Consider the following 25,087-nt stretch of genomic DNA (forward strand, 5'->3'; position numbering starts at 1 on the left):
TGTGCTCTGGGCCATGCTGATATTTTTCTTCCCACTTCTCAGCCTTTCAGAGATTCAACCCTCCAGTAGTTTTGTCTCTCAAGGCATTAAGCAAGTTGCTTTCCTCTCTTTCCTGCAGCATTTCTATGGCTGCATTTCACAAAACCCCTTTTTAAGACTGACAGGTAGCTAAAGGTGTATATATGCACACACACAAACGTGTGTGTGTGTGTGTGTGAGTGTGTGTGTGTCTGTGTGTTTGTGTACATGTATACATATATACAAACAGTTTGCCCCAGTGCATGTCTGTTTCCAATCCAGCCTCCAGCCAGTCCCAAAATGATCTCCGTGCTGACCTCAGGGGTCTGTCTCTTTGCCAAGCACATGTTTTTCCTAAGCACACATGGGCCATCTAACTGTCCAAACTACTTTTGGCACCACCAGGAGAGTAGCTGGCCTATCATGACTACCCTATGACCCGTCCCCTTGTTCTCCTTGTCTGAATACTTTACTTCAAAATTTTTATTCCTTTTAATGCATAGAGGAAAAAGGAAGATGCATGAAGTGCTCACATACATGCAGTCTGACCCTCTGTCTCCAGCTCTCATCACCTCTGTGTGCACTCTCCCTGCTTTGTTTACTGCCAACTCGATGTGAGCTGTTGCTAAATCCTATGCAGTTGAATGCTCAGCACTTGGCACACTTGGCCCTGACACCGAAGCATCTGGGCTGCAATTTCTACAGAAACACAATACAAAATGATACATTCTTTCTATCAAACTTCCCCTTCAGGACCTCTAAATATTCTTCCAATTATACAGAATATATAAATATTCTTCCAATTATATTCCAATTATTTTCCATTTTCTTTGCTCCTCAAAGTTTCAGTTCTATTGTTTCCATATGGTGTGAGTAAATTATGTCCAAATATTCCAGGTGACAAAATACCACTAATTTCATACCCGTGCTTTAATTTTTATCACTTTCTCAAGACTGAGCTTAACCACTTCAAGTTTCAAAAGCACACACTGCTCTGTAAACTATAAATCAAATACCTAATAAAGTTCCTGAGATTTTTTAAAAAAAAGTTCAAAAATGAAACTCCCATCCTCCTCTTCCAACTGTTTTTAATCAAGGACAGTATGAAATAAGTTATCCAAGTTCAGAATGAAAAAAAAAAGAAAGCACAATTACTCGGAGATGAAATTTGAAGATGAAACCCCTTTTGATTCCTTGAGTTGTCTGACAAACATTTCTGTGGGACAGCAATTGCAGCAAGATGTTATGAAATATTTATGTCAGCTTGTAACATGCGTGACCACATGTTGGTCAAGACAGCTGAACTGTTCATTATTGCTAGGAAGCTGTAAATCACTCCTCTGGCAAACCTTCACATGAGTTTCGAAAGAAATTGGTTCTGTTCTTGATCTCATTAGATGCTATAGCTTGAAATGCAAACAATATTATTGTTGGCATGGCTTCTGCCTGTCCACCTCGGCTCAATTCCTCCAGCCTGTCCTAGCTGAAACAAGTATTGTCTGAGGCCAAAGAAGTGGCTTCCTTCCTCCAGCAGAACATCCATTCCTCTGTACCCAAAACAATTGGCTAAATGACACAAAGATGAAGCGTGACTACAGTAAGGGTAACAAACAGTCCAGGCTCTTTGAATAAACAAGTGTTATCCCAAAATAATTTGATATATGGGTGATCAGGTAAAGATTATGGTTAGAGCATTGATTTCACTCATGCACCTCAGTCAGGAGACACCAATCAAACCTCCAAATCTGCTATTCAAAGTGGGGTTTCAACTTAATAATAGCTGCCTTGCTAAAAAGAGGCAGCTAAAAAGAGGTGTTGCAGTGTGGGAAGCATCGGAGACAGAGCCAGAGTATGCAAATACTGGGAATGCTGGCACGATTTTCACTCATGGCCCACCATGAAAGACTTGTAGGCAGGGCATATCATTGGGAATAGACCCTTCAAACTCGGGTTTGAGGCCAAGATTTTGATTCTCCTCTGCCTGGCATCACAGTAATGCAGCAACATCAGAGTAAAGCAAATGTAAAATGACTTTTAACGTCTCAGTGTTTGAAATAAATGAAGGTCTGGATAGACAAAGCTGAAAAGTTGGATGGAGACCTTATATTGACCTTTAAAAATAAAAAGGGCACTTATAGGAAGGATGGGGACAGACTTTTTAGTAGGCCCTGTTGTGATAGGAGAAGGGTTAGTGGTTTTAAACTGAAAGAGGGTAGTTTTAGACTGGACATAAGGAAGACATTTTAGAATACTATTAATGTTTTTTTACAAGGGCATGTAGTGATGGGAAAAGGGGGAATGGCTTTAAACTGAAAGAGGGCAGGTTTAGATTAGATATTAGGAAGAAATTATTTCCTGTGAGGGTGGTAAGACACTGTAAGAGATTGCCTAGAGAAGCTGTGGATGCCCCATCCCTGAAAATGTTCAAGGCCACTTTGGATGGGGCTTTGAGCAACCTGGTCTAGTGGGTGACATCCTAACCCATGACAGGGGGTTGGAACTAGATGATCTTTAAGGTCCCCTCCTACCCAATCCAAGAGTCTGTGTTCTGGGGAAAACAAGGCTACAATTCACCATCAGTATGATTTTGGCAGTTGTCAATGGCTATGTGGGATTTTGTCATATCCAGCATCTTCCTCCTGGGCCTGAAACTCAGATGTAAGAAGTTATCACACTATCTATAAAATCTGAGTGAGGGAGCATTCCTGAAGTTGTAGGTTACCATTATGTTTAGCACTGAACAAAACCTAACAAGTCACACTCTGCTTTGTTATTCCTCACAATAAAAGCACAGCTGTGAGAGTATGTGCCCATATTGCATGTCTTTTGTGTGTTTACAAAAGCTTTGTCTTCTGTCCCACCAGTACACAGAAGTGCTGACTTTTCTATGTCAGTCATTAACCAACATCACTTACTTTCTGGCAGTGTGTCTGCCTTGCTGCCAGAGCAGCATTCTTTCCAAACCCAGGAGCAGAGGTTGGCAGTTTTGACTGACTGATCCATTACTGATTTTGATGAACTAAGGATTCTCTTGGAGGGAAGTTCTGAAGCTGAGCAGCACTCCAGGGAGTAACTGAACAGTTATTTAAGAATGTGCATACAACTGCATCAGCAGCCTCTCCAGTAAGTAAAAGCCATAGGCTGGACAAAAGCCCATGAGCCAGAGATATGGAATCCCAGTTCTGATACTGGTGTGGGCAAACAGAAGATTTTTTGGTGCAACTCTCTAATAGTACACAATGGTCATGAGGAAGCCAGTGGGATACTTCAGCTCCCACAGCAGGGTCAGCACTGCCCCAGGAGCTGACTCAGTCTTTCCAGAGCTCAAGGAGAGCTCCCAGTCACTTGGACATGAGCATTTCCAAGCTCAAGTACATTTCCATTCATTGAGCGGTTTCTACTGTTTTGGTACAACACAGATGTAGCATGCTTCTTCTGTTCTCTCTCTCTCTTTTTTTCTGATTTTCTTTCACAGAAAATGCAAAGAAGTTACGTGGCAGACATGACAACGAATGCCAGATTATCTCATGGCTGTTGCTATTCCAGGATATATCACTCAGAGCTTTCAAGAACGTCAGTGAACATTTTGTTTGGGCTGCAGTACTGACACACTGTCATTGTATGTCCTCTGATGACTTCCTGAAGCAAGGTTTTTGTTTTTTTTCTGGCTGATAGCAGATGTATGTGTGCCAGAAGCTAAGGAAATGAACAACATTAGTGTCAAACCTGCAGGATGAACCTGACTGCTGCTTCAGCACACAATTAAAAAAATATGCACTAAAAGTTGATTATTTTCACAGTTATAAGTAACTTGTTATTAGCACTTTCAAGATAGCATTCTGTGTACAAATAATGTCAGTAATAACAAAAGATATTCCTACAGACAGTTCCTACATATTTATTGCTCTAGGCTGTGTTAGGCAACTTGGTACACACTGATTTAAAGATCACAAAATCACTCCTGCTGGCACACAGTGGTGACCTGCTCCCTTCGGGACATTGGCTGTTGCAAGTTCACCAGCTTTCTGTTCAAGTGTACACACTGTATTTCAGCCAACAATGTTAAATTTTGCTTTTTAAAGAAATCGATCTCTCAAGTTGCTTCCAACCCATACTAAGATTTAGTGGATTGAGCTCTTGGATACAGATTGAATTGTGACTTAGAGCTTGGTCTATGAACCACTGCAATGTCTGGTGTGCTGAGACAGGGCAAATACCACATCCCAAAGCAAACTGTGTGCAACCTTCATATATGTTGTCAAAGATATCTAGCTCTGGAAGAAGCTTTCAGAAAATGTTAAGAAGATCCTGGGTGTGACCTTCTGGAAATAACCAAAAGCCTTTCCCTTCAGCAACAGCACCCCCAGCAATTTGAAATAACCTTTTATTCCTAAAGCCCTATCAACTAAACTCTTCAAAAACACAAAGCACAACAGAGAGCTTAACCACAGATGGAGTCTGGACTCCCCAAAGGAAAGAGGGTGGTGTCTCTATGTCTGAGTCCCAGGATGACAATCAGTGAGATGAAGTCTAAAGATGAGCAATTGCTTGTCTAAAGACAAAAACACTGAGTTAAACCTTCTGCTAGAACAAATTTAAAAAATTAAATCTTTAAAACCAATTTAGAAATTTTTCTGAAAGCCATCTCTTCTGCCCAAAGCTTGCGGATTTGTTCTGAGCCTAATGCAGGCCTTCACTCAGCAGCACACTAGGGTGGAAATTATGAAGCTGACATTTAGGCCTGGCAAAATCAAACCTTGTATGTACTGAAACAGAAAGCAAACTGGAATAAACTTCCTTTGTTCCTTAGCCAGAGAGTTTGGCTTAGCACTTAGCCTATCCCTTCTTCCCAGCTTAAGAGAAACTGGACTCCAGTGGTAAAACCCTGGCTCCACAGCAAAACTCATGTTGAATCCAGAGCAGATCAGATATGATAAGTCTTTGGAATTTTTTTGCTAGACAAAAACATAAATGTAAAGAAGGACAATAACTACATTATTATTAAAAAATAAAGCCTCCTTTCAGTGGAAGTTGAAGCAATGGCAAGGCACACCAAGGTTTAATCATACGAAATCTGCAGGGTCCTGTGAGGAGGAGGGAGTAGGACTCAGTGATCTGTATGGGACACTTCCAGCCAGAGATATAATACGATTCTGTGATCTTACAGACTTAAGGTTTTTAAAATAAATGTAACTTCTGTAACAAAATAAATTTTGCATTATTACGTTACATGTCTAGGAAGAAAATCTCATGCTTTTTAATTTATGTAGAATCAACAGAGCCAAATACAGTATCAGGTACTGGATGTAACAAATGCCAATGAAGTGCACTCTTTCAAACATAAATATTTTAATTTCTGCTATTCTGAAATGCCCTCAACTTAGTGTCTTTGGATTTGAATTTAGCTATCAGGTACAATATTTTCTCTCCATTTGGGCTAGCCACAAAGTTGGAAAACCAACTTATATTTGATAAAGGAAAACTGGTTTTCTTTTGCCATTCTTTTACCAAGAAAATGAATCAAAATTAAAATCCATTTAGTAAAAATGAAAATGAAAATAAAATCTCATTTTCTTAATGAAAACAGTGCTACTTTCAAGGTGTATTTAAGTACTTGTAGATGCATAAATATACCTACTTGAAATATCAAAGACATGTTAATAAAATATGTCTCTCATCTGCATTGTGTTCAGATCCCAGAGATTTAATATAGCTCTGCATAAATACTTCTACAAGTCCAACTGAAAAGATAGTAAGAAACAACATATTCTCTATTGGCTGTATTTTATTTATTTTATAAACTAGGTTTTCTCATAACATTATCCTGCAAGGCTGGGTATACACACACATACACATACACAGACACACACACACACAGAAAAAAGAAGCCATAAAAAATTATTTAAAAGAGACCTCACCAAATAGCCCCAATATAAAATCAGAATAAAGGCATCTGGGAAAGGAAAAGAGAATACATATAAATGGATCTAGACAAGCTTATCTGGCTGCTCAACTAAAAACAATGTCTTGGGACTGTCTTCTGATAACAAGAACTTGCTTACACCATACATTTGCATAAGCATTGCCAGCCAAGGAGAAAGAGCATTAAGGAAAATAAAGACAAAATACAAAATTAGGTTTCCTTCTTGTTATAGGTCAGACCTCAGTGAGCCAGTATTTCCCTCCAGATCATTTACTCCAGCAGGATGCTGTTTTTGTATCACAGTACTGTAACTCATGAGTTGCTTTTGCTACAGGGTTTCATTTTGTTGAGGGGGCTACATGAGTTTTTCTAGATGTGTAGTTTGTTGGACAACCAATTTCCTCACCTTCTAATTTTGAGACTTTCTCTGCAATTTCTAAGGCTTAGAACATCCCAGCTTATTAAAAGGATGTGCACATGCATGGCATTGATAATTTTTTTAATGAGTCCAGAATCAGTAGGAGGTTAGTGTCCCTAACAAAAGCACTAAAGGTAAAACGGCTTTTTGGGAAAGCTTCTACTAGTTGATTTCTTCTATTTAACCATGAACAAACAAAAAGAAAAAAAATAAGTTGAAAGTGAATACACAACACATTTTTCATATGGAGCCAGGTAAATGAATATTTTCTGTTGATTTTATTTTTATTTTTATTTGGGTTTTTTATTTAGAGGAAGAGAAAACAATGATGTGCAAGTATTAAATTGTACCGAGGAGGCAGACATCCTCTGTTAGTGTGGTTTTGTCAGCAAACATTTGATTACTTGGAGCTTTCTTTAGAGCCTGGAGCAGAGCCAGGTGGTGACTAGTGGTGGCACTGAAAGAAGAGGAACACGGTGGAAGTCAGTCACCAGAAGAGACCTTTTTTGCTTGTGCTTTGCCAAGTTGCTTGACAACGTGGCTGATGGAAACAACTTCTTTTCATCAGTTACAATGCGATTCTTTCAGGCTCTTTCTCAGCTCAGCCTTATTGTCAGCCCTGTACACAGCCCAGTGCCGAGTTTTGCAATGAAGTCACCATAGAAATGACATGATGAGCATGTACTGACCTCCCAACTGTGTTTCCTGGTCCTGAAATAAATTTGAGCTCAGTTATTACGGCGCCTCTGATTTAATAATTGGCTTTTGGGAGACACTCAAATGCTTCAAATGGAATCTTTTCTTAGGGTCAAATCCTGTCTCTTATTGTAGCCTATGGGAATTCTGCCATTGGACTTTAATGAGACAACAATTTGGCCATTAATCCATAAAAATGTGCTACTCTGGTTCACACTGCCCTCCCATTTAGGACCCTGTTGTTCAATTTGCTCTGAACCAGCTTGTTTTCACTTTCAAGATAATTGTGCAGACTGAAGAGTAATTCAAACAACAAATTCAGCAAGAGCAGGCATTAACTGCATTAACTGTATGGCTGCTGGCTGGACACTGCTAAACCCCACTGCAGTATCCTCCTGAACCTGCCAACAGTCACTAAGTCACTGAATAATAATTTCAACAAAAAGACAATAAAAACACCATAAACAAGGAGTTTCTATGGTGCACAGCCTAGGACCATAAATATCTTTCACCTCTGAGAGAGAGGAGCCAGTTCTTTAGGTCAGGAAACATCAAGGATCAAATTCTCTCTAACTGTATATGAGGCCTCACATTACTGGGTGTGTACCTTAGGGCACACCTTCCAAACTGCCTCTTGCACATCGGCTGACTTCTGTAAGTTTCTGTCTGTCATAACATACTGCATTTTTGTAGTCTTGTTTGAGTCATAGGTCTCTGATAATCTTCAAGCAAGATACAAATGTTCTTTTAGAAATGTCTGTACAGTGCTGTTCAGCAGCTGTGCACTTGTGTTCCTAACCAGTCTTCACAGACTTGCTTAGAAGCAATTCATGGACTACTGGGGCTCACATATTAAACACCAGTGGTACAGAAAATTCTGCACATTTTCAGAGGTGACCAAGATCACAGAAACTACCACTAATTTCAAGTCTGTTAGATAAATTTTCCTACCTTGGCAATTGCTCATCACTCTTGTTCACAGAGTTATATTTTAAGTTATACTCCTGGACTTCATTCCTACAACATTTTGCAGCACCTAGAGAAATGCCATTATAAATACAATGGCAGATTTTTTCTCTGCATGGAGGGGAGTTGAATAAAACAATATCCGTTTTTCTGTGTCTCTGGTTAATAAAACATAGCATTTCTCTCCTGTTGCCTCTCACTGATCCTGTTTAAGTGGCCTGGCATGCTCTGAAAATGCACAAGGCTTCTATTATGTACAGGCAGTAGGTACAGCAGGTTTCACTGGACTGTAACTGATTTGTTTCAGATGAAGGGATGCTGTTAACCACCACTGTGAATATAATTGCTTAGTTGATTTCCACATTCTTGTCATTGTTGGCATGGCTACTGCAAGAACAAGCTGGTGAGGAATTCCCTACTGCTGGTTAAAAAAAAGAAAAGAAAAAAAAAAAGAAAGTCTTCAGGTCAAACCAGGAGTTCATCCAGATATGCCCACACCAGAGGCAATACACTTGAAAAGTGCCTTTTCACTACTTCACTGCTTTTCCTTTGCTCCTTCTTTAGACCCAAACCAACCCCAGAAGGAGAGATCCTCCAGGTGAAGAAAGAAAGGGACCTGCGCATTTGGTCAGAATACAGAGGTGCTACCTCTGAGCTCTGGGATGAACATTATCTGATTCCTTCTGTGACATGTGGCAGGGAGCTCAGAAGCCATTAGCAGACTTTCAGTGCTGGTTGTTGCTTGCAGTCTGTCCTTACACAAAGTACAACTCTGCTCCTGATGTGTTGCATCTGTGTTGCATCCTGGGGTTTGGGTTTAGATTAGGGGTTTTTAATTTATGTTAGATAGCCAAGTTCTGTAATCCTGCGCACCCCCCGTGTTTCCCCTCCCTGCGGTTGTTCACTCCTAGCTGCGTGCTGTTGGAGCTTACCCCAGTCACTCCGGCAGACACTTCCCATCCTTGCCAGAGAGTTCCCTGCCAATCTCCCCGATGCCGCATCCCCACTAGCCCTGGGGCCCAGGAACTGCCCCAGCACTGCCTCAGTTGGTTGCTGTTGCTGGCGTCACCGCCACGGCAGCCGCCCCTATTGGCCGTCAGGCCATGGCTCCTCTTGCCCCGCCCCTCCATAAAATCCTACCCTGCCGGCACCCAGGCGCCATTTTCTCCCATGCAAGTGCTGGGAGCGGTTGTGCCTTTCCATCGAACCGCGCCATACGTGACCAATAAACCGTTCCTGCCAAGCACGGAGTAAATGGACAAATTCCTTCCTCTTTACCAGATCCCTAGCGCACGGTAACAGAGGCTGGCCAGCCCACGCACCCGAGACACAGAGCCGTGTCCGGGAACCCGCGGCAGCAAACCCCGGCAGCACGTGGAAGCTACGCCACAGCCGGGCTCCCAAGAGCTGCGTGCAGCCGGGGAGAACAAAAGCAAATGCCGCACATCTGTAACATGTTCTGTGTTATGAAGTTTGTGGGAAAGCCCCCAGATTTCAGCTGAAACCAGATCTGGGTGCTTCCACCAGAGCATAAAGAAAAGACATAGTTAATTTATCACACTGGGTCTTAGTGGTTCTGGATTTGGTTCACTGTCCTCTCACAGAGTGTTTTCACTGTGGAGCTTGGTAGCACCTGCAGCCTCCAAGGAAGACAGATACCTGCCTGTGCCAGACATACATACATGGGGTCCATGGGTTCTGATCCAAAGGTTGTTGAGCAGCATAGCTCTAGGAGTGGGAATGTCACAGGGAAGCCATTTGCAAAGGTGTAACTGGAGAAGTCTGGTAGTCCATGGGTCCTGGGTATTCAGGAGACCTTAACATCTCTCTACTGCCAAATCCCAAAACATTTTTAATCTACATTCTTTGGATTTTTGTTAACTTCATCTCTCCCATGGAAAACTCACCTCACATCCTTCCTCCTCTGACACTCTTTTCAAACCAGCAGAAATGAAGGCCTTTTGTTTTTACAGAGGCTTTTGGGCATGCTTTTTCCCGCCATCTGACATGTAATGTCAAGTGCATACATAATTCTTTATAGACTGAGACTTCTAAGTCTGCTTTCCTACCATTTGACTTGTCATCTTCATCATTATTATCTAAATATGGGGTGTATCATATTATTCATTTCTCAGTAAAACTCCTTGGAAAATAAGGTGGACACACTATCATTTATAGCCTTTTGAACGTTTTACTTGGTTTAAGTAATTAACCAACATAAATTCTCCTTATGAAAAAAACAAACCAAACCAGAAAACCACTGTGGTGAGACTTAGCCCTTTACAGAAACAGCTTGGCAGCATTAAGTATTGACAGCTATGCTTGCAAGCTTTGCTTACCAGCAGCACAGACACATAAGCTCAATGCACTCCAGGTACCAGGAGAGGACTGTAACTTGCAGACTGACTGAAAGAAAAGCAGCCTATTTCTTTTAAATTAATGCAAAGGTGTTGTTCTGGACTGTGAACAAACCCTCAAAAACATTCATATTAGAATAGCCCTTGTCATGCATCACATCCTTAGGGTCCAAAGCATGTTGTAAAAAAAGACACAGGAGATCAAAACAAAGCAATGAAAAAAGGTGGTCTCTGTCCCAAAGACACGACTGGTACAGAGAGGCAGGAGACAGCAGAGGAGCAGCACTAATTAGCATGATGAGCTTCATCCTCAGCACAAGCCTCGCAGTGCTCTCGGCACGCCCGCTGCCAAGCCAGTAAGTCAGCTCAAAAATATTTGTTATGTTAAAATAATCCTCTGTGCAAGTCGTTTTAGTGTAGGATGACATTCATCTCAGAGGTAAAACACAAAAGATCTTTGGCTGAATTCTTATTGTGAGTGACATGAAGAAAAACCCCTCGCCATAGGACACCTATTTATTGCCTATGGCCCCATTGAAATGTCTGCATAGAAAATCAGGGTACTCCCATTGAGCTGCATGACACCCAGCTAGGCATGCCGTGCAAATGAGGAGCTCACAGTGCCAGCTTTGGCAGTCACCAGGCCTGCTGAGGACAGACATGGCTAAGCAGGACAATCATCCTATAGCATAACACAGTCAAGGGGTGCTTCCTTGGAGGGACAACATCGGACAGACCCTATGGATCTATACAGCAGAGTGGAAAACAGAGCATGTTGCTCTCTATAAAAGCAAGGAAGACCGAGGAAGAGATGCTCCAGATTTCTGTCTTGCTTCACGTAATTGGGATGCATTACCAGCTGCAGGAGGTATGTAACCAGCATAAATTACTGCATCATTAGCTACTTAATAGGCAACTCTTGATCTTAGAATTAATTGGGTGAGCCAGGAAGGGCAGAATAAAAGTAGACAATGACACTGTATGAGATGTTTTCCTTCTAATACCATTCAGTAGCAGCATTAGACCACCCACATCTGAAGGCTGTAAGGAAAAGCTTTGGGGTGGCACTACATCAAAGAGTACAGATGGCTCCTGGTAATATTCTGTCACCAGGGACCTTGTATTGAGTCCTATTACATTCTTTCACATATTTTGTGAATACATCACTGATCCTACAAATCTGACATGTAGTAAATAAGAAGTTAAAAGATGAACTAATCTTCCCAATAGCTCACTTCTCACATTTTACTGCAAACACAAAGGCATTTCATCTTTCTGGCACTGCTGCCATGCAAAGTTCACAAGCTGAATTTCGTGGTCTGTGTCTGACATGTGCAAAATGACTTTTCAGTTTTACTGCATCAAAGGGAAGTTTCTCCAGACTGCAGAAGTGCAGTCAAACATGGATGTTTAGTTTCAGCCTCACAGGAAGGGCTGAGAAGCACACGCAAAGCATGATCCTGCCAGCACAGCCCTTCAGGGAGGTCACAGGCTAAAGGTTTACAGCACTTTCCCTAAAACAGGAAAGGAATTAAGTCATTGTTTCTATACTGGATAAAAAGTTAAAGAAAGACTCAAAGTCCAGGCTCAGTGGTAAGCAGATAGAACCCACCAAATACTTCATAAACTTCCTTCTCTCCTTGCACTACCATGGCACCTTTGGGGGACATCTCTGCTATTGAGACCCAGATCAGTTGTTTTGGAGGTGGTACCAACAGAGCAAATCCTGCCCAAATAGACTATAAAGCATAGGAAGTCCAGCTTCCAGGTCCAGGCACACAGCAGGGCACTTGTGTACCTGCAAGATGAGCAATGATTTTGAGAGATATGGTGCTTAGTGATGGACTTGGCAGTACCATGCTAACAGCTGGACTTGATCTTAAAGATCTTTTCCCACTTAAACAATTCTTTGATTTTGTATCAGTAGCTTAACTTGGTCAGGTAGTCGTTTTTTGAAAAGTTGGTTGAGCGTTTCAGCTTTGGTGGTACTCAAAGAAAGTTCTTTCTAATGTGGAGAAAATGAGAGAAAGCAGAAAATATTACAAAGGAATGACAGAGGCTCATGTTGCAGGCTGCTTTGAATCGGGAATCAACATCTGACAACAAATAAAAGAAGCCATGCAATGAGAATCACCTGTGAACTGCTCTGACCACAAAGACCGGTTAGATTCATTACAGAAAAGTGGAGAAAGAACAGCAGCACACAGAAAAACCTGAAACAAAGCAAAAATGCTTCAGGTTAGTTCAGACAGAGATTTCTACAAGCCTGGATGAAATGACAGCTGTATGACATTTCAGCATAAGACAGACCATGCACTGGAGATGTTATGCAAAAAGATGCTGAGAACATGCAGATATACTGAGTACAACCTTTAGAGAGACACGGAGTGACTGCTTACATTGGGATGGAGGCTGCTGCAGCGTACAGTGATCCAAAAAGGTAGGGAATGAAACACCAAGTTCACCATCCTAGGTACACAAGGACGAGTATTAGCTCGGCCAGATAGCCTTAAGAAAGGTCAGATAAAATTGTATCTGAAATAGGCTGAATTGTAGCTTGTAGAGAAAGGACTGCAGTTTGGAAAGAGATTTACATGTGGAGAAATATAAAACGTACATCACACATAGGTGATGGTAGTTGCACTTGTAGTTATGGTTAAGGTCAAGGGAAAAGAAAGGGACAAACAGCATCTTCCCCCAAGAAGTCTTTTAGTGAGCAGAAAATAAAAATGTGATGAGAAATGTATGAATAGAGGCAAACAGCCACAGATGGCAAAGGATGATGGGACTTCAAGAACAGAGATGTCATGGACTTTGTTGAAGCTGGCAGAGATTGGAATAGAAGGAAGGTTGTAAAATACTGTCTTTGAGTCAGTTTTTTTTCCTAAGACAAGGCGATCTTGTCACTAGAAATGTTTCTCCCAGAAGGAATACGCAGTATGTACCACATCATTATTTAGACCACAGAGAAATGCTGATTTGAACTTTTATCAAAGAAGAAGAAACTTCCATATCACTAGGACCTAGTCCTACCCCACTAATTTCTCATTCCTGGTGTCATACCTGTTTCCTCTGAAAAAGAAAAAAAAAAAGTGAGGCGATGGAATGACAATATCTCTGAGTGCACAACTCCTGTCCCATGAAAACAGGTTGAATATTTTGATATGAAAAGCTTGTACCAGCTTTAAAATACCCATAAGGTATGAAGTCTTGCACTTCTTAGAAATTAATACTTAGCCTTCAAAAACCTAGCCAAGGAATCTGCCCTGTCCAAAAGCTCCAGGTCTCTGCATCCACTTCTACATGGAGCCTACTAAGGGGGCAATGCCACCAGCAGCAGCAAGACTGGGGATGCCCCTGTGGCATCTGGAGGAAGGTCATAAGCTAAGCCAGCAATCTCCTGCAACCAACATCAGAGTTGAAGGCAGCTGTCAAGAGGGAAGATTCCCCACAGCCTGGGGTCCTTCTCTCTTTCTCTTTTGATTTCTTCTGAAACCGGAGCAGCTCATCAGGGCAATTGTCCGATCCCGAGCCAAAACAAGTTGAACACTTACAACATGGCGGTTATTGGACATTTCCCCCAATAGCGTGCATCTCTGTTTATAGTGCCCTTGACTAATGCAGGCCCTTCCCAATGCTGAACCTATAGGACTGCGTATTTTAACAGGGTATTCATTTTGTATTAAAAAAGCATCCCTTAACTGTAGCCAGATGTCCAGTGAACTCTGCAAAAAAGTTTCTTCTACCGGTGCCACTTGGTTTACTCTTACATCTGTTGCGTAGCTCAGGAATTAGTAGAATGTAAAACGTTTTATGAATTCCCTCTGCTCTCATCCAGTGTTAATGTATTCAACATGTTTTTCTAAAACCACATGCACGTTTTTTCCATTTCTTCTAATTTACTTGCATAACTTAACTCCCAGAGCTAACCTGGAAAATTCACAGAAATTGGAGACAAACCCCATCCACCTATATAAAAGCTTGGTCCATTTCTTGTTCCAGAGAGGATCATTTCCAAAGGGCGAAATCTGACCTGACTGAAGTTAAGGGCAAAACTTTGAGGGGCATCATTAAAAGCAAGTTTGTCTCAAAACTACCCCCAGGACTCTTCCCTCACCCCTGTTATTTATGGTTATGACACACCATCCTCTCTATATGAACATGTTTGAATCAGTATTCAGAAGTTTAAAGCTCCTTGGACTGTACTCAAGCTTATACACACCATAATGGCATCATGGAATTATTAGCATGTCTGTTTGTTATATTCCTAGACATTTCTTTTCTGTCTGAGACTGAGCTTTCCATCTTATTTTCCCCCCTTTAATGTCAAGAAGTAAGCATTGGTGTCAGATTTGCCCAATAAATCTCAAATCATTTTGGTCTTTTTTTTTGGAAATGAGTGAGGGAAAAATGACAAACTGTAATTACCATCTTACTCTATATTGTGCAAAGCCTAAATTGCTTCATACTCAGCATAAATAGTAATTTTGCTCTTTAAAGTAAATTCTGACCTGATTTCAATTTTCTTCTTAGTTAAAAAGGTGGTTGGTTGTTGCATAGAAGGAGGGAGAAAGCAAGTACTCCCTATGTTGCCTATGTGGTACAGATGCACCAAGAAAGGTTGTGAAAATCAATGAGCAGGAATTCCCTGGCTTGGATGCTGCATTTCTATCTTTCTGATTTCAGGCTGTGCTTACAATGCCAACATAAATCCACAGAGAGCAGCAGCCTCAGCACATCTTGTGCTTCCAGCTGAACTTTCTACTTTAATGAAAGTGAATTCCTGTGCATGCTGTTCCCCAGCTGAATGCTTCAGTAGGCAAATCCAGCTCCTCTCTCCTTGCCAATGTCCTGCTGACATAGCCCACTGCATGGTGGCACAGAGTAGGAAATACATCTGGATGAGGTTCTATGTCCAGGTTGGTAGTCATGAGCCAATTTTTTTTGCCAAATGCTTCTTGCCCCTATTAGTTCTCCTGGGGTGGGGAAAGGGAACATATGATTATTGATTTGCCTGAAGAGGATACATTCCCCATCAGGTGGCCTTGGGAGAGTGCTAATTTCCTTCCCACTCAGTCAAGCTTTCATGAAAATGTCCCATAGCCAATATATCCTTTGGGTCCAAGGTCTGCTCAGTTGCAAGATTACTTTCTTTTAGTTACAGAGAAGAAAAGGGGTTGGAGGGGGCATGAAGAGGTCCTCTGGCTCATAAGGCAAGATGACCTACACCTACATCTCTCTGGACAGACCTACTCTTTAATCTTAACAATCTCCCGTGTTAGATGTTCCACATCATCCATTCAGTTCACTTCAGAAAACTGTCCTGCTGTCCAGCTCTCACTTGCAGTGAAGCTCACTACTTCCCATCATGTCTCCCATAGCTACAAACACTAATTTATCCCTCTGTGTTACTGCCCCACTTCAGCTATGTGAAGACCACTGTCCTTTATGGAACATACCTCCAGCTTCTGACCAAGGGGCCACATCTCTTTGGAAGTGCTGTGTGCCAGATGGGGCGTGGCACCCTGCTCAATTGCACAGGCCAAAGGGAGAAGGATCACTATATATATCTTGCAAAGCACAACCCAATCTATACATGCTCATATGAAGACTAGATTTTTTTTTCCACAACAGTATGAGATTGTTGTCTTCTGTTTGGTTTGAGATCCGCCACAACCCCCTAACCCCCCTTTGGATCCCTTCCTGCAGATGTGCTCCCTGGCTGGACTTCTCCCCTCAGCATGTGTTTGCACTGTTGATTATTGTAAATCAACCTCACATATGTATGCTTTTTCATGTAATTCCTGCAGTTTGTGCAAATCCTTTTGAGTTCTAGTTCTGCCATGGATGTCCCCACAGACACTCCATAGCTTGTTGTCATCAGCAAATGTAATGAATAAATACCATAATTGCATTGCTTTAAAATCACTGCTAACTCAAACCCTACAATACACAGAAAGCAGTAAAAAGCACAGAATACAGAGCCCTCTGTTATATCACTGCTGGCATCTAAATTTCTAACAGCCAGCTTAAAGGAATGATTTCTTAGTTTTGTGTTCTACCATGGCAAAGTGCATGGGCCATGACGGAAGGTTCTTCTGGTCTCAGTAAACTCAGGAAGGGGGAATCACTGCTCCCAGTGCCAACAGCATTCCTATGATCTCAAGTACAGCTGATAAATGCAAATTGCTCAGGCCTCCTGAGTCCTCGGGAACTTAGAGGGAGCACTGTTTTTTTTACAGTGAAAAAGCAGGTAACATAACCATGGAGTCATTTTACTATATAATTTCTTTATTGTTTACTGTATCATTTCTATCAATACCACACAAAGCACAAACTGTTCAGGCAAATAGAAAGCAGGTGTTGAACTGCCACTACCAGAAATGTTTGCTACACCTCCCATTTCAGGAGAAAACTCCTAGACTGGATGCTTCTAAGAGCAGCAGGTTCCCACCAGAATGAGTTACTTGGCAGCTACGGCCAAGAGAACTTCTGTACCATGCTTCTCAGGGGAACAAAGCAGGACTGGAAAAGGCAAAATGGAACAAGCCATTTGTTTAATTTGTATACCATGGTTGTTATAAAAGTGTAACAATCAGGTGGAAAATGTCTCCAAAGGCATGAAATGGAGAAAAAAATAGTTACTGGAAATGCAGGTTATGTACCTATTTCTCTACAACTGTACCTATGTACAGTTTTGTACATATTTTGTTTCTCGCCTTTGTTCTCTCCTTCCTGTCCCTTTAAGCTTAGGCATAGTTGTTACTACATCACAGTGATGAGCATTCCTGAATTATAATTTCTTCACACTACCATGTCCTACATCACAGCCCTGTGCACAGCATCCAGGCAGTTCACTGCTGTCCGGCATTACTGTCCATCTCCAGACACAGCTCTCAGCTGTGGCTGCAATCAGCTGGGACAGCTCAGGGCTGCAGGCAGAAGTGGTTGCCAGCTCACATCTGGAGCCAGCTGACGGCTGTTTCAGTCAGCTGAAGGGCTTGTTCCTCACTGCACACTTCCAGCAATGCCACTCACAGCCCATGACTTGCACAGTTCCCCTGCAAATCCTCTGCACTGAAATGGAAAGAGATGCAGAGGGCTTGGTGCCAGCTCCTCTCTCACTAAGAAAAAACATTTATATCAGTTTTATCTGCCCAGTACATAGGCCTTTTATGATTCTGCATCATCCAACCTACAGACCAAATTCTGGGCACAGTATCATTGCATTCATGACTTGCATTGAGGGAATGAAAACAAAAAATTCCCCATTCCCTAATGTACAGCCAGGAAGGATAAACAACATCATTCAGCCTCAGAAGGTCTCCTCTTCCAGACTTGGATAATAATCTAGTGGCAGTCAAGGAAAACTGGCAATAACCAAGAAGGCGTCTCCTGCCTCCCCATGGGAGCAGAGTAAGTAAGAATGTTAAGCTCTGTTTTCCCATTTCTCCTAGCCTCTCCAAAGGCCATATCAAAAAGGGAGTAGGAAACAAACAACTTGGTGAAGTGATCCTGCTGCAGTACATCTGTCTTCTCAAAAGCTCGAGTCAGCAAGCTGTGGAGGTTGGAGCACTTGGCTTGGAAGTACATTAACCCCACAGAAGAGCACGGCAGCAGCAGAGCCTCAGCATGCCACAGCAAGCTCCCCTCCACCACAGCACCTTGCTGCACTAGCAAAGTCCAGCCTCTGTGTTTCTGAAAAGCTGGACTCTGCAGTGTGGGAACGCAAGGGATGGAGGAAAGGCAGGAGGTGCAGGCAGGATGCAGAGCAGCCACAGCAGCACAACCAGAACAGCAATGGTGTCAGACCAGTGAACCAAGCAACTTGCTCAGGAGAGCAGGCTCTGACAACAGCCAGCACCAGCTGCTTGAAAAAGTGGGAAATGATTTGCAAAGATAGCAAATGGGCATCTGCTTTGCATCCAGTGTGTGTCCTTTCGAAGATCTGGGGCTTTTGCCTAAACAGTGTCTCTTCACCCACACATGTATTGGCCGAGGTGTTCATGCACTCAGTTTAAGAGGCTTTGGAAATAGAAAATAAAGACCTGTATTTGTATTATGATTCCACAATGCTCCAAACTTTCAAGTTAATTCAGTAAATAACAGGAAAATCCAGGGAACTACTACACCAAGTCTCTTAAATCTCAACCTTTCTGTGAGTCTCACTTGAAAAAACAGGTGATGCTCCTCACTTCACTGCTTCTTTCCACTTTTCCTCCATCTCATAGGGGCTACTTCTGCCTCTTTGGCATCCATCTCAAGCACAGCACAGATTCATCATCCTGGTCTTACTGCCCCAGCTCCATCCCTCCAACATGCAAGCAGAGCTCTGCATTAGGCTATGGCTCAGGCAGAGAGTACTCTACTTCTTCCTGGAGTCCAGGTTTCCAACTCAGTACCTTTACAGTCTCATCTCAGGTAACTGTAAATACTATATTAAATGCTAACTTCAACAGTGTCCAGAATTTGATGGGTTTTATAAGCAATTTTCTTCTTGTTGTAAATACACTGAAACTATGGCATGCTGGGAAAAAAAAAAAAAAAAAGAAAAAAAAAAAAGAGAGAGGAATGGCAGCCCAAAAAAAGTTTAGAAATCTCATGTTATGATGAAGCACAAAATTATTTTTATTTCACCAAAGCAAGGGATACGGGCTAAACCATTTGAATACTTTAGATTTCTGTACAAAGGAGAATAGGAAAAAATTAGCAAACAACTCAGGTACCTGCTAAACAAAGGACAGAAACAGGTCATGACAGGTCAAATAGCTAAACCCCGCTTTTCAGGCCAAACTGATCTGAATTCAAATCAATGATGTCCAATTCTGTAATTTACAGCTTGGTAGCATCTCCCTCTGGAATGTCAAAATAGAATTCAATACATAGTCCAGTGCTTTCACACTTCCTTAATGGAGTTATTCACAGGCTGAACAAAGCCTGAAAAGAGCCAGGCTAGGAGCAAAAAAGTATGGATCTCACTAAATATTCAGTATTTAAAATGCAGGTCAGAGAACACAATTGAGTTTAATTAGAAAACTCGAACGGGACCCTGCATGTTAATGCACTTGCTCACTGCTTGGGTTCATTTCAAAGTGTTCCCACTTGATTGTCCTTGGAGACATTTGTGTTTGTATCTAACAAAGAAGATAAAAAATTACAGGAAATGTTTGTTCTGGGTGTATCTGTGTAAATCTGCTTGCAGCAAAGCTGTTATTGCAGCCCTCCACTACAGCACTGAGTTCATGAGACAGGAATGGTTGGACACTCAGTGCTGTGTGAACTTTCTTCCCTGGAAAACCCCTTACTAAAGTGCATCTGTAGCAGAATATAGTTTCCAGGGCACTGGGGTTTGACTTTTAGAACGCTGGAAAATTTTGTCAAGAATTAGAGCAGTGACACAAAACTGTACAGATCACAACCTGCCTGGAAATAATTCAATTCCCAGCTGCAGTGCACAGGGATGCTGCTTAAATGCACAGATGCAATGATGATGTATTTATAAAACAAAACTTCACATGCTTTTACTTAGGGTTATAACTAAAATTGCTTATTGAAATCACTCAGTGTAATAAGAAACCCTTAGTGTGTGAAGCACAGTCCCCACTGAAGTCCATGAGCTGCTCCTGTTGGTGCTACTCAAATATGATTTATAGTGAAACAAGTTGGGTGGCATTCCTCTAGAAAATCAAACCCTTTGAAGTTTAGTCCTTCACTATATGTTTTTCAAAAGTTATCATACAATATAAATCAGCAATTTTTATTGCTAGATTTAATATATTTTATAGAACCAAAAATAAAGATGTGTTGCGTTTATGTTTCCTTCAGTTTATGGCTTTTGTGGAAAAAACAAAGGGCACACATCAGAGCTCAATTAAACACTACGAAATATATTTAAGAAACAGTTTTGATTACTTCAGGCCAGGACTGTCCTGAAAGGAGCTACTAGAGGGTTATTGCCAGTATCCTTATGAAGGATTGACCTCCTTCCTTGTCCTTCCTAAAGACATTATAAAAAGTACATATATAGGTATGAGAAAAAAAGAAAATGAAATACTGACTTTTGCACACAATGTTTGCAACAGACCTGAACAAACAGCCCAGTGGGAATGGTCCAAAAAGTCTGAATGTTTTCAGACTACTCCTATCTTTCTGTTGTGTTTGCAGTGCAAAAGTTTTCAATGCTAAACTAGTGCACTGGTTCTCAAATTTTCCTGACAGATCTCCTTTCCTCCAGAGAGACCTGTCCTGACTAGAAGATATCACTTCTGTATGCAAGGTGCAGTAAAGGATGGAGAGCTGGAATCTCAATTCTGGGACAATGAAGTGAATTGGAATCAAAACTGATTATGAACAGAAAATTAACCTGTGTACATGCTTGCTATTTCAGCTGAGTTAAATGCAACTAATAGCAAGTGGCAGCAAACACACGCATGTAAACAAAGGTTGTTAACATCAAATATAGAATGTAAATCATACTTTTAAAGAAATATTCAAGCCCATTTTAAAGCATTATCCACAGATATAGACATTAAAAAAAAAAAAGAGTCACATTAATATAATGAGGTGAAGATCTGAAAGAATATCCTGTTCTGTTCTTTAGGACTGTCTCGGGCTCAAGAACAATTGTAAAGCTGGAAACTCAACATGGGATTGCCCTGTGTTGTGTGACAGCCACCTATAAGGTGGCCCTGTGTGTGTACTATGAAAAGTCTTATTTTCTGTTGCTTCAGCTGGGAAAAGGCTGACTTAAGTGGTTGCTTATTGAAATAACTTAATATTCAGTTCACACACTTGGTCAAGAGTGGTGGATGTGGCTCAGGCTCCTTGTTGGGACCCATGTCCATGAGGCAGGGCCAAGGAGTCCATCCACAGTTCACTGCTCACCACTGTCTTTCCCACAATCTGCACATTATGGAACCAGCCATGGGGATCTTTCTGAGTTTTAATCTCAGAGGATCAATATCTTCTCTTACACAAGGTCTGCTGCTGCTAAAAGCTGTTCCACGAGGGGCATTCCCCCTCCACACAGACAGAGTGCACTCAAGAACAGTCTCAATCTAAGATCCACTTCCAGCAGCTGCAGATGGGACTTCACAAAGGCACAACTCTCCATCCCATCTTCTTGCCCTTATTCTCTTTTGTGGTCATCAACCAGTCCCATGCCTACTTAAGGAGTCAGTTTGGACACTGACATCCCAAACAATTCTTCCCAGGAGGGACTAGCAGAGCTGTGGCATCTCTCCATAGGTGAAGAGCACACACTGCTCTTCAGAGAAGCAGACTGAAACATGGGACAACTGTCAACCACCTCATTTGAGTCAAATCTGACCCCAATAAACCAGAATCTGCTTTTAAATCCCATAGCTCCTAATTTGTGACTATTTGGCTTGCAGATGCCTGTATGCTCGTATTTAGTCTAATGAGAGATGTTCCCCTTCCTGCCCTCAGCAAAATACCCTGGAGTTCGCTCTCCAGCAGTGCAACAGGAATTTGAGGACTGCATTTTTCTTTCCCAAAGGGGAGACAAAAGCTACCGAGCATCTCTACTCCTTTGAACGTTGCAGACAAACTGGAAAAAAAAAAATCTCATTACTTGGGACATATTTTACCTCCTGCAAAGGGTGAAACAGGCCAAGTGCAGAGACAGTTAAAAAAGCAAACTCAGTCACCCTTCCTCCATCCTTGCAAACTCACTGGAGCCTAAAGCATTTCCAGAGATCTCCCACTGTGGGGAGCTACAGACCACAGTGCCCTCGAATCACGCAGAAAGAAATAAAATTAAGTGGCTTTAATACAGCAGGTAGGAACTGGATGTCAGGGTTTCCTTCTGGAGAATGTGGAATAATTGCTGTGGTATACTGAGAGTCAAAGAGATGAGTACCCAGATGCCAGATCCAAGCTGGTCTCCTGAGCAAAAGGCTGGCAGGTCCCCTTTGGCATGTCCCTGTCTAAGCTGCAGGTAGCTGATGCCCTGAAGGAATGTGAGCTTTTCCCTCCTTCATAAATGCTTCTGGCTCTTTGTGTGCTGCTCCTGATAGAGGAAATCCCTTCCCAACCCCCAGCAGGAGATCACTTTAGGCATGTGCACAGACAGACAGCCTGCTATGCCAGCCCAATAGGCTTTCTTAAATCCTGCACATTGACATCAGGTCGTGAGCTGATGTCTAAGAAAATTAGTAGAAAAACTCATAGCTGTAAACAGATGGCCCCATTTCACCTAGTAGAGAGCAATGAGAAAAATCAAATAACTGTCAGATGAACACTTGAATGAAGCGAGGCAGAGTAGTGCAAAGATTTCAACATGAGCTAAACACAGAACTGAGAACTTAAATCTGACACGAGCATTTGGGTCCCAGCAAAAAGCCTCACACAGAAAGGAGTGACAATGCAACTCAGAAAGCCATGGCAAAGTGGCAGCCTGTCTACCACAAGCAGATGAGAAGATGCTTCTCCCTAAGATAGCTGCAGGGCTGACTTGTATTTGAAGATTTAGCTCCAATACCCACTCACCTACAAGACTCTTAGGTGCATTAAGACACTGACCTCCCAAAAGGTCAAATTCTTAATAAGCATCAGAGTGAAGAAAGCACAAGAAACAGCCTGTTTTTCAAATTCCAGGCAGGACAAATCCACCCCATCAGCCATGGAACAGCATCTGATAATGCCAAATTCAGTCCTGCTTGGGGCTGGATTTCATCTGCCAGGCTGAATCTGATCCAAACAGTTAAAAAACAGTTGTTTTGTATCATCCCTCACACACTCCCAAACTACTACTATTTTCCCACCTTTTAGAAAAAATTAAGACCTGATACAAAGAACATGGGCCAGACACATGAAAGTTGTTCCATTTGAAATTGCTAAGGTGAGAGGTCTCCCTTTCTGGCAGTGAGACTGAATCAAGATCACTTATAGGGCTGCTTAAGTTGGTTTGTTTGGATTCAGAGCAGAGGCCACAAAGAACATTCACAGATACAGCAATGAAGGTATTATGATCCCCATAGCTTATCAGGATGAACAAGAAAGTACTTTTCTGCAGCAGGTTATAGAAGTATAAAATCCTTCTTTCCCCTGTATTTTCACCATATCTGCTGTATACCCCCCATAACAGGGGGTAAGTTCTTAAAAGCACAAGACCTGATGATTCAGCAGAAGCATTGGCAATATGCAACACACACAAAATGAGGCTAAATTTCTATCAGTTCCTCCTTTCCATCTGCCTTATGCCTCTTCTGTCTCTTGCCCACTCCCTGTGCTGTAGACCCTCTCATTTACCTCTCTGTGCATATGATTTTGGCAAATTATCTGGAGGCATCAACATTGTGAACTTCCAGGAGCTTCAGTTTATACAAATGAAAGAAAAATGGCCCAACAGCAAAGCTGCATTTAAATGTTTGCTTTTTACTTCAGAGAGGGTGAGCACCTTAGAAAAAAGCTTATTTTAAATACCTGCAGAGACTGGTGGAGCATCAAAACAGTGCAAAGGCTCTCTCATGCTCTGTGGGCTTAGAGTTTTATTGAGCAGATATAACCTAAAAAAGGATAGCTGCATACCTGGCAATAGATGAGCAGCTTTTAAGTAAACAGTCTTAGGGAAAAGTTGATGGAAAGGAGACAAGACAACAAACACTCATTTTATAACATGCTGCAGTAATTCCTTTTTTGGAGCTCTTCCTCTTCTTTCACAGCTCCGTGTTGAGTTGCCCTGCCTATATTAGACTCACAGAAGATGCAGTATTCATATGCAGGATGGCCCCAAATGCAGGAAACACTTGTCTAGAAGCACACACTAATTTCCCATTAACTTCAGCAGAACTGAAATCATGCTGACATGAGACCACAGTTTATGTCTCATTCGGGTTCTAACTACTGTAAGTAGTTTTCTTCCCAGAATTGTATACAGGCACATGCACAGCTGCTGAAGTGGATGCAGGTAAGAAACACACTTACTGTGAAACTCTCCGTGAGTTAGAAAAAATGGTTGTCTAACTGTAATTTTTTTCTCTCAATGGCAATATTTTACCAATATATAGATACATAGCCTGTAAATGAAAACCAGAAAAAGAAGACATTAGAGATACATCACCTTTAGATCTTTAAGCTGTGTTAAAGCAGTTAAATTTTCAATGTTTCATACATTGGAACCCTCCTATAATTTTATATCAAATGTACATGGCTGAAGTGGATGAAAAGCAAAGTGACAACAAATCACAGACAAGATACAGTACAGGCAGCAGAATTCTACATTTTAAGGTCCCTGCAGGAACTGCCTTTCCGGAGATTTTGAATGCAACTCTAATGTAAATTTAACATTCGCAGTACATGTTGAGCATCTGTATTTCCAGTTTGAAAATGAAATAAACCTTGGAACTGGCAGAACATAATATTCTTATGCCTTAAGGAGAGCATGCTCAGGTGCAACAAAGCACCTGGAAGCACAGGATTCTGTAATAGCAAAATCCTCCAAATAACACAAAGCAAGAGTGGGCAGGTGGGGGGAGTAATTTAGGGCAGGACTCTGTGCCAAATCTGGCATATATATTAGTTTATTGTGTGTGAAGCATGAAATGCCTGCAGCAAGCTCCACGTGGCAAATCCAATGAAATACACGTATGTTTAAACACCCTGGGATTTCTGAATGCTGCAAACAGGGAAAATCAGTTTGAAGTCAGGAAAGATAAAGTCCTGGCATCTGAGGTCCCAGGATAGTGT

The 25,087-nt window shown here is 41.7% G+C and overlaps 1 protein-coding gene across 4 annotated transcripts in view; it reads right to left on the reverse strand.

The window, feature by feature from the left end:
* ME3 (malic enzyme 3) overlaps positions 1–25,087 on the reverse strand; it is a 118,039-nt gene that overhangs the window by 60,996 nt on the left and 31,956 nt on the right. The window contains exon 1 of one of the 4 annotated variants that reach the window (XM_053970965.1): positions 24,326–24,415. The exons of 2 other annotated variants lie outside the window; for them this stretch is intronic. Coding sequence is in view for 1 of the 2 variants with exons in the window: in XM_053970963.1 (XP_053826938.1) it covers positions 12,513–12,551 (39 nt within the window). In the remaining variant the exon portion in view is untranslated. Of the gene's footprint in view, positions 1–12,512; positions 12,586–24,325; positions 24,416–25,087 lie in introns of those variants that run through there. One more of the 4 variants, XM_053970963.1, reaches the window with a different exon arrangement.

The sequence above is a fragment of the Vidua macroura genome, chromosome 2 (genome assembly GCF_024509145.1).
Source record: "Vidua macroura isolate BioBank_ID:100142 chromosome 2, ASM2450914v1, whole genome shotgun sequence".
Taxonomy (NCBI): domain Eukaryota; kingdom Metazoa; phylum Chordata; class Aves; order Passeriformes; family Viduidae; genus Vidua; species Vidua macroura.